Source organism: Ictidomys tridecemlineatus, chromosome 11, assembly GCF_052094955.1.
Source record: "Ictidomys tridecemlineatus isolate mIctTri1 chromosome 11, mIctTri1.hap1, whole genome shotgun sequence".
NCBI classification, from domain to species: domain Eukaryota; kingdom Metazoa; phylum Chordata; class Mammalia; order Rodentia; family Sciuridae; genus Ictidomys; species Ictidomys tridecemlineatus.
In genome coordinates this window covers 8,107,395-8,117,509 of record NC_135487.1, presented here as the reverse complement: position 1 = coordinate 8,117,509, position 10,115 = coordinate 8,107,395, and the positions used below count along the sequence as shown (strand labels likewise).

The 10,115-nt window shown below is 46.7% G+C and overlaps 1 protein-coding gene across 8 annotated transcripts in view; it reads right to left on the bottom strand.

Moving 5' to 3' along the window:
• Vps13d (vacuolar protein sorting 13 homolog D) overlaps positions 1-10,115 on the bottom strand; it is a 242,682-nt gene that overhangs the window by 39,274 nt on the left and 193,293 nt on the right. For 7 of the 8 annotated variants that reach the window (XM_078025311.1, XM_078025306.1, XM_078025307.1 and 4 more), the window contains 2 exons: positions 8,229-8,361; positions 5,178-5,373 (listed from right to left, as the gene is read on the bottom strand). In XM_078025311.1, coding sequence (XP_077881437.1) covers positions 5,178-5,373; positions 8,229-8,361 — 329 coding nt within the window. Of the gene's footprint in view, positions 1-3,613; positions 3,798-5,177; positions 5,374-8,228; positions 8,362-10,115 lie in introns of those variants that run through there. The other variant, XM_078025312.1, reaches the window with a different exon arrangement.

The following is a 10,115-nucleotide window of genomic DNA, read 5'->3' as shown; positions in this document are numbered from 1 at the left end:
TCCACCACAATGATCTGCCTCACCTCAGGCACAAAGCATGGTGCTGGCTGACCACGGACTGAACCTTTGAAACCACAAGCCCAAAACAAACTTCCTCCTCTAAGTTTTTCTCCTTAGGTTTTTGGTCTCAGTGATGAAAAGATGACTAGCACAGAACTCTGCTCTAACTTCTTCAACAAGTGTCAGGGATAGCCAAAGGGTGACACGGTGCGCATTCCTGACAGGGTAATCTTACTGAGTAGCGATAAAAAATATTTTCTTACTCAAACATGGAATAAAACCTAAAATTCCTTTATAGTTTTAAGGCAACAAGAACCTCCAAAGAAATGCTGGACTTGCTCTGTGCCCAGATACACTGGGTATGGCCTACTCTCCTCTGCCTCACAGGGAACACTGGTGGGCGGAGCTGAGCGTGCTGGTGCATCCTCCTGAACATGTGGACCTCCCCTGGGTACTTACCTCTGCAGTTTCTTAGTGGCTCAATGCAAACCGGTAAAAAAGCAGAACTGCCCAACTAGCCTGAGGGCCAGTGGGAGCAAGTCCTAAGTTCCCTCTGCTGACTTTTTTCTGACCTGTCCAACTGTCCTCTTTCAGGTGCTAGTGACCACAATAAGGTCTTAGCCCTCTTGTCCTGAGAGTCACTGGGAAGGTGCAGTCACTAACAAAAGGGCTTTTCCCTAAGAAAACCCATGTGAATTTCACACCCAAGAGGCCACTAATGGAAAGCATCATTAACGAATTTTGGGTGGTATCTTGGGAGTGTTTTTACTGAAAAAATCCAATATGCCCATCATAAATCTTTTCTGTGAAATCAACCCAGAGGTTACTCAAAAGCTTTCGAGCAACTGGAATTTACATCTACACACACAGTACAAGGGTCTTGGGATTCCAGAACACTATCAGTGCTGATGGCTATATTCTTAAACACTGATCTATCATTATCCTTCAAATTCCCCCTTTCTCCTTATCTAACTTAAATATGAGATAAGCTCAACACTCCTGGGCTTTGCTAAATTAGTTTAAATATTTCAAGTTCTGCCAACTCCCATTTCTCCCTGCCTTTCTGAATCTTGACTCAAAAAGTGAAGAAATGTGATGGAGGAAACATCAGGGTCGGCTCCATAAATCTTCGTCCACTACTTTCCTAACCTGCCCTGCACCCCAAAGCCTGCAACACGGGGAGATATGAGCGTGCAGCAGGCGCCTCCTCCCGGGGCAGCGCTGCTTTCTGCTGTGCAGTGGACAGCACGGGTGAGCTATGACAGTCTTCCCTTCAGGTGGATGAAGCAATATTTTTTTTCATTTCATGGACATGAAATTCCATGGAGATGGACACACTGACACTGCTACCAGCTGCTGCAGTATCCTACCAAGCTCCTCTCCAACACCACCATCAGGTGTCACCACATTCCCACAGGGAACCAGGCACTCGTGTGTCTGGGCGTCCTGCTGGGCCTGGCCTGGCAGCAGGCCTCTTCACCTGGCATCAAGGACGCCACAGCATGGCTGTCTCTGTGCCATTCTCACCAGCTTTGCTTGGAACAGACAAATGTGGCCCGATACACGTGGACCAGAATATGCTACCAGAGCAGGCAGAGGAGGAAAGGGCCTTGGAAAGGGCCTCCTGTCTCAGTTCCAAGCCACACATACTTGTGCAGTTAACATACACAGTAGGGACACTGGCCCATGATATCCACATGAGGCCAAAGGCTCCACTGTCCTCTGCCCTCCCCTTCACCCCCACCTGCCCTCCTAAGAACTGTGAGGCCCGTGGAAACCTCGGGAGAAGTTGGGTGGTGCCCATACACTCCGACAGGGAGAGGAACTGGGAAATTCTTTAATCTCAAAGAACATGAGGAGGGGGTTCCTTATAAAGAAAACCATGTTCCAATAAACACAAAAAGGGGCCAGTGCTTCCTGTGAGGCCACTGCACCCCTGGGAGGAGTTCCCCCAGCCTCATGGCTGACTTTCCCATCCTCTGCTGAAGATCGGGGCCACTTAAAGCACATATGCTAAGATCTGAGCCTTCCCTCGGATGAGCTGGACAAAGAAGCAGAAAATCTCTTCCCTCAGAGAGGGAAGAGCTCCTGGACTCTCGGTTCTGTTCCTGGCGTGGTCCCTGGGCTCAGGTCAGCCCTCGGTCAGAATCTTACTTCTAATCCCTTCAAATCATTTGTTAGTCCCTGTTGTCCAAACAGTCAGTGTGTGTGTGTGTGTGTGTGTGTGTGTGTGTGTGTGAGAGAGAGAGAGAGAGAGAGAGAGAGAGAGAGAGAGAGAGAGACTCTGAGTAACACTTCTGGAGCCTGTTCAATCAAGCAGGAGGCTAGAGGAGATTAGACCTCACTTCCAGGAAGCCTGAAAAAGCTCCCTTGGGGAGAACCAGTGTGTCCTAGGAGAGGACAGCAACACAAATGGGAACATTCTCCACCGGCAGGGAGCCCTGGCTCCTTTAACACAATCTGGAAAGAATAGTAGTTTATAGCTCTTCACCACTTCCACATGAAAATAATTCTGGTTGGGCTTCAAACTCCTGAGAGGTACAACAAACAGACAGGTATATTTATCTCCAATTTATACATGAAAAAACTAAGGCTTAGTGAGGCCAAGAGATGTGACCAAGGGCCCAGATCTAATAAGCAAAGGGCTTGGGACTCCGAGGCATTGCTTTCAGGTCAAATTCTCTCTCTCTCTAACACATGGCTCCTCATTAATAACCTGGACCTGGACAAACGGACTGAGGAACCTGGTGAAAGGGCTGTTGCTCATCCCTTCACAAGAATCTGGAATGCTTTCTTGGGGCAATAAAGGACACTGTGAGCCACTTAGGACCCCATTAGCATGGGTGGCATGTGCCCCTCCCCATCCAGCAATGTGCACCATGGTTTTCCCACTCACTGACACCTCCAGGAGTTGAGAGGACAGGTGGGGCCTGGGTCTCAATCTGGCTCTTCCGCCTCCAGCTGTGTGGCTGTGGATAGGCCTCGGTCTCCCTGGAGTGTCTTATTCTCATTTATAAGTGAAGAACAAAGACTGCACGAGACTGCCCGTGGCAAGGACTGGCACTTGGTCAGCGAGAAGTTCCTTCTTTTGGTGCCCACATGGTTCCCTTGTACCTGGGATGTCATTTCCTCTCTTACCTGGTCACCCCCCTTAGACCAACCCCCAGGAAGGCTCCCCTGCCTGCAGGTCAGCCACCTTCTTCCTCCCTTGCACTTTCTCTAGTCAGCCGTCTCTCTCTACCCTCTAATCATAGGTGTCATTTATTACAACTGTGGCAAATAATTATTTATACAGCTTTTTATGTAGGCTACTCTGACTGAGCACAAGCTCTCTGAGGCTGGGGATGGTCTCGTTTCCTGCTATATTCCCAGTCCAGAGTTCATGGGAGATTTTCAATCAATATTTACTGCCTGGAAACGTCAAAAGACAGATATTCACTGGCTGGCACTAAGTCAGACCTTCTGTGGCAATGCTGGATGACTGGTACAGATGACAAGAATACCCTTTTTTCTGCGGTAGCCATGGCTACATTACTTGTGCCCCTAAAAAGAGTACAACAGTTCATGGAGACAGCCAAACTAACAACGAACAAAATCCAAGTGCACTGACCTCAACAGGACAAAAGAATCTATTAAAATTTTAACATATGTATTCCAGATCTTTTCTGAACAAATAAGTCATTCCTTTGACTGCTGGGATTTTAAGAACAAGATGGTTCTCCGGGAATTCTTCAGTTTTGTTTATACTTCCTTAGGTCTCGTTGTCTTAACAAAATTTTGGAGGTAGACTTCTTGGGCTTTGAGAAGAAACAAAAAACTAACTGAAGATAATTTTGAAGGCTCCACCCTTCCACAAGTACATAAATGCCTCAAAATACTCTCAAGGATTGTTTTAGCTTTGTATCTGAGAATAGAATGTAACTTAACTAAAGCAAACTCTACAGACCCCTTTTGAAAAGGCAGCTGCTGGGCTGTGGATGTAGCTCAGTGATAGAGCCCTTGTCTAGCACATGTGAGGTGCTAGGTTCAATCCTCAGCACCATATAAAAATAAATAAATAAAATAAAGTTACTGAGCCCATTCATAACTTAAAAAAAAAAGGAAGAAAAAATGTTTGCTGACCTTAAAAATAATATCAATCAATCAATCAATCAATCAATCAATCAATCAATAAAAGGCAGCAGACAGAAGACCTTCTGGCAGGACATGTTGCACGGTCCCTGCCTACAGGGTCAGACAACTTGCCCACTGCAGCAATGTGTCACTGGTAAGGACTGTTGGTGGCAGACAAATGGATTCATTTTAATTTGGGACAACTTCATCTCAAATCCTACTTAAGGGAAAGACAGGGTGTGGACATGGCCCAGGCCCGGGGGTTCTCAGAGAGCACACTAACTCACTTGGGAACATCCATTATCCAGGCAGCAACAAAATTCTTCTGGGTTTAAGCTGAGTCCAGCTTGGCTGGGAATGATGACACTATACCCTCCGTTGATAAGGATTCCCAATTAGTCACTCTGGCTAGAAAAGCTAAAACAGGCCACTGAAACGCAGAGCTAGTTAAGTGATTGGGTTCTGGGGGCTGTGGAGCCACACAGGCCAGCTCTGATTTCCAGGCTTGGCTGGTATCGGGACAAGACAGCTTCCCACAGCAGAACTGCCAACTTGCTGGGGGTGGGGAAGGCTGGCTGGGATCAGCTCTGTTTTTTGAAGGAGTCTGGGAGACTGGCTAGTGCTTTCAAGTGAAAGGAAAACTAAGGAAGAGCAATTTCCATGTAGTCAGCAGCAACTTGATGGATTCTGGAACTAGGCCGTGGGCAGGGGGCAAGGATCCACCAGCCTATGACCTTAGGGTTTTCTTCATGGGCACATGGGGGTCCATTTAGCTCGGTGACTGGGGAAGTCTGTGATGATATAATCCTATTTCTGATTGTCTAATGAAGAACCCAACACAGGATAACACATACCTACCTACCTATCTCTGGAAAAAATCCATGCCAAATTTTTGGGCCCCTGTTCATGTATTTGTATTAGGAAGGTCAGAAATTTCAGTTACAAATATTCAAATTAAAACCACATAACAAAGGCAGAAGTGTGTAATCACACGTTCGTGTGGATCAGGAGACACAGCAAACCGGGACTGGAAATCGCACATCCCCTTCCCCGTGACCACTGACCTGGGGCCACTGAGTGTGGCTGTGTCTCTCACCGCCTGGGCTGTTTCAGATGCAAAATCCAGGGCGCCTGCCACTGGCTTGGTCACAGTGCCAACAAGCCCTTTCCCGAGGCCAGAAATGAAACCGCTGACGCCCCCTTCTGTTTTCACACCTTCCACCGTGGAGGTTATAACACTGGTCAGGCCTCCAATGATACCTAGCAAAAGAGACAAGGGCTACTGTAACCTGGCCAAGGACAACAGCAACAGCATTTAAAGCTAAACTCCTCAGTTCCTTGCATTGGGAATGATACTCTAAGGGCATTCTGTTAATCTCTGTGTCAGACAGGCAAGAGACAGGGAGCCAAGTGGATCTGCCCCTTAGGTCCAGTATTAGAGGGCACATATTACATGCTGGTCAGAAGTAAAGTGTATTTCAGTTTAAGAATTCAAAGAAAAAGCTGGGAGGTTAATAGTGGCCATTTTTCAATCCTGGAGCTTACATAGCAGAGAGGCAATTCTGAGAAGATGTAGAGTAGGACTGAATCCTTGGGAGACTAGAAATTATGTCCTTGGGGAAAGGCTGAAGAAATTGGGATCCCATGAAATGTAAGGCAGAGGGATAGCAAAAGACACATGTTCTGTTTTCCAAAAATACTCCGTGACCAGCAAATACCATCAAATGTTTGCAATGGGGTAAAAGCTACTCCATACTTTGTTGAGATCAGACATAGGCAGTTGTAGTAAATGATGAAGCCTTCATGAGGGGCGCCCCCCAAAGCTGCCAAATCTAACCAGAACTCTCCCAGTGGGTGCTTCAAAAGACCAACCTAGGTCAAAAAGACATTGCAAATAATTTGCAAGTTGACAGCAATGACTGAAACAGCCTCAGAGGGACCAGAAATTGGCAAAGGCTGCAGAGGTCACAGGCACTGCAGGGAAGGCAGGCGGTGTGCGGGGAGCATTTCTAGGACTTGTGCCAGGGACACTCACAGGATGTTTACCCTCTGACAAGCGGGGGTGTGAGGGTGCTCTCTGGACTCTTCAGCTCTAGTGAGACAGATTGGTACAGGAAACTCCTTGGGTGAGAATGCACTAACATTCACAGTGTTTCTTCTGGATCTGGGTCCATTGCTCTAGGGAGGCAGTAGCCCCTTCCCAACCTTTTGAGCAAAGTTCTTGGCAGAGTGCATGCAGTGCAGGAGTTCAGACCAGGCCCATGGGACAAACACCAACAAACCTGGGGTACGCACACCTCCCAGTTTTATATGAGGGAGGCTGAGTAGCTCTGGTTCTTGTTATCTCCGAAAGCTCTTTTCTTCCTGAAGGAAGAATCTCATTGAAGGCCACTGTTTTTACATAACTCAAAGCTCAAAGGGTCCCTTTTGGATGAGGCCACTGTTTCCAGCCCTAGGCTGGCCTAAGTGGCTCGTGAAGAGGCTGTGGATATCATCTGTATAATCCTGGTTGGAGGTGATTTTGTGACCTTAAGCAAATCACTTATGTTCTCAGCACATGTATTCATCTAAAAAATGAGGGCACACATGCCCTCCCCCATCCAGCAAAGATGTTGCAAAGATAATGGCAATCAGACACAGTGAATTTCATATTTTTTAAAATAGCCCTCAATTGTCCCTGTACGGACATTACAGTTAATATAGAATGACTAAATCTTAACCGTAAATGATTACTCAAAAGTCAACTTTAGTCTGTAAACAGATGAATTTCTGCCAAATTGTACTTCTGTCCTGAAGCCTCCCTGGGAGCTGCTCTCCTTACAGCCGAGCAATCTCAGCAAGACCAAAGGCATTTTGACCCAAAGCTCGCCAATGGGAAAGCTGATGAATAAACTCTGCAATAAACACGATGTCCTGAGCACAAACAGAACACAACTTTTATTATCTATATTCCCTCTTCTTTCTCCAAATGCAGATAGGCATGACTGATCTCAGTCTTGATGCAACTTTGATAGTTTGAGGCAATGCCTGAGGATCTGTGTGGACAGTTCAATCACCACCTGACTGAGCAGGAGCTGTATGAGCGTCAGGCGAGGCGGGCTCAGCTCTCAGTGCTCACTGCCCAGCAGAGCGTGCCACACACACAGCTGGCCACACACCTACCTGACCCACACTGCCAATGTGCAGCCTCACGGTGCTCACTGGGGAGGGGAGTGGGGAAATGTCACCTGCGTTGGACTCACAGGGTGAGGACGATTTTCACAGGCAAGGAAGTGTGGCAGAGGCAGGGTAGGCAGCAGGACTGAGCGAGCAAGGACCTGGAGCACATTTGGGGAGCCATGCTTAGTTGTGTGTGACATGGGACAGTGGTGGAAGAACTGCCTAGGTCTGCGTTTTAAGGGCCTTAAAAGCCATACTCAGAAGTTGCTGAGAAAAATGCAACAAAAGGCAAACGAGTAGGAAGAAAGTTGGAATCAGAGCATTAAAATCTGGAATTCAGCCAGGCACAGAGGCACACGCCTGTAATCTCAGCAGCTCAGGAGGCTGAGGCAGGCGGATCATTAGTTCAAAGTCAGCCTCAGCAACAGTGAGGGGTAAGCAACTAAGTGAGACCCTGTCTCTAAATAAAACACAAAATAGGTCTGGGATGTGACTCTGTGGTCAAGTGCCCTGGGTTCAATCCTCGGTACCACCCACCAAAAAAAAAAAAAAAAGCTGGAATTCAAATTTAGAGAGACAACTTTATGCCATCACCTACACCCTGTGGACAGTGACTCTGTGGTCCTGTGAACATGCTTCCATGTGGGCCCCACACCAGGCAGTCAACTTCGCTTTCACTGTCAGTGGGCTAAAGGCAGTCCCGAGTGGCCATTCTGGATTCTAGGGAGTGTGGGAGAGCATGCCTGATGACATCTCAGGAACAGAAAAGCGCATAGTGCCCTGGAGACGAATAGCATGTCTTACCAGCTGCCACATTTCACTACGAAGTGGCCTTCAGGCACTCAACGGGACCAAGCCAGCGGTGCCAGGGCTTCTGCCACCTCAGCTTTCTTTTCTCTCTAAGCATTTGGCGGTGCAGGGCACTTGTGAGGGAGGGACAGTGGCAGGCGACTTACCATGAGCCAGGCCGTGGATGCCGGCAACCAGGTGCTCCCCACTTGTGGCGGCGTGGTACCGGATGTACTCCCTCTCTGACTGATGCCGATTGTCCATCGTCTTCCCCAAGCCGTCTGATAACGTCCCTGCAAACTGGAATGGATTAGAAACAAGAAGAGTTTTAAAGTCTTGGCACAACTTTTATTATTTTAAATAAATACCTTTCCTTGCTCTTGGTTAGGATTCAATAAATGCTAATTACAGAGAGGAATTAATTGCTGAATTAGGAATTCCTGTCTGCCCTGGCAGAGTGGTTTTCAAAAGCTGGACAGATACAAGCTGAGGGTGGCTCACAGTGGGGGAAACAAGGTTGCAAAGCCACTACTGAAAGGCCTGATGACATCTACTCTCCACAGCAAAGATGGAGCGTCTCTAATCCAAACATTTGAAATCCAAAATGTTCTAAAACATGAAACCTGAACCCTGCTGAGATAGCACTCCACATCTGACGTCATGTTGGGGTTGGAGTCAGAACACAGGTGCTCCAAAAACACTGTACAAAGTTACCTTCTGGTGATGTGCATAAGAGGTACGTGAAACATAAATGGATTTCAGGGTTAGACTTGGGTTCCATCCCGAGGATCTTATTCACATGCAAATATTCCAAATCCAAATCTGGGAAAAACCCAAATCAAAAGACTTCTGGGGTTGTAGCTCAGTGGTGAAGCACTTGCCTAGAATGTGTGAGGCACAGGGTTCTATCCTCAGCACCACATAAAATAAATAACTAAATAAAATAAAGGTACTGTATTGTGTCCATCAACAACTTTAAAAAAGGGCGCTGGGATTGTGGCTCAGCAGTAGAGTGCTCACCTAGCACACGTGGGGCCCTGGGTTCGATCCTCAGCACCACATAAAAATAAATAAATAAAACAAGGGTACTGTGTCTGACCATAAGTAAAAAAATAAATATTAAAAAAAAAAAGACTTCTGGTCCCAAGCAATTTAGCTAAGGAACAGCCAGTCTGTGCTACTACAAATTTACTGGGGGAAAACATTTGATGGTATAACAAAATGACCTGCAGGGAGAAGAGTAAGAATTGGGATCCTACCACAATGAGACACCAGCCCTTTACTTTAACAACCGATTGGAATCAAAACAGGAAATATGTCAGCTTATTGCTTTAGGGTCTGGTATCAAAAAAAATTTTTAAATGGTGACTAAGCACGTACCTCAGTGGTAGAGTTCTCACCTAGCATATGTGAGGCCCTAGGTTCAATCCCAAGCACCACAAAAATAAATACGATAAAATTTAAAAATGAGAGAGATCAATCTCCCTCAATTGATGCCTTCTCATTGACAACTCCCCAATTCCTACTGGATGCCAAGCCTCATCTGTCAAAAGTCAAAAGGAAGCAGTTGGGAAGATTAACAGGTGAGTCCCCTTTCACAGCAGCAGCAGACTCGAACTTACAGCTTCCAGTGCAAACCATCCTCCCCCACAGTCAGAGGATTTTATTTATCCTGGCATACTTTAACCAGAGAAGCTGTCTCATCCATCAAAGCTGGATAAAAAGGACATAAAACTCTGTTTTGTCACAAGGCAATTTGAAAAGGTTTAAAGTGACAGTTAATAAACCACAGGGTACTTATCCTCATCATTCAGGCATAAAAAGAGAAGGATATCAAATATATAATTAACCTTCTCAGGAAGAATCTACCAAAACAAGAGGTTTAAGTGCCAATGACCCAGGACTAACCTTTCAGAAAACTCAGAGGAATGTTATTTAGATACACAGCTCATGGAAGACGCAGGACAAGCGGCCTGCCTGGGGGACCCGTATCCTGGGCCCATGTGGACCCATTTGTTCCCATCTGGGGAGGGGCGGTGCCTAGCACAGAGCAG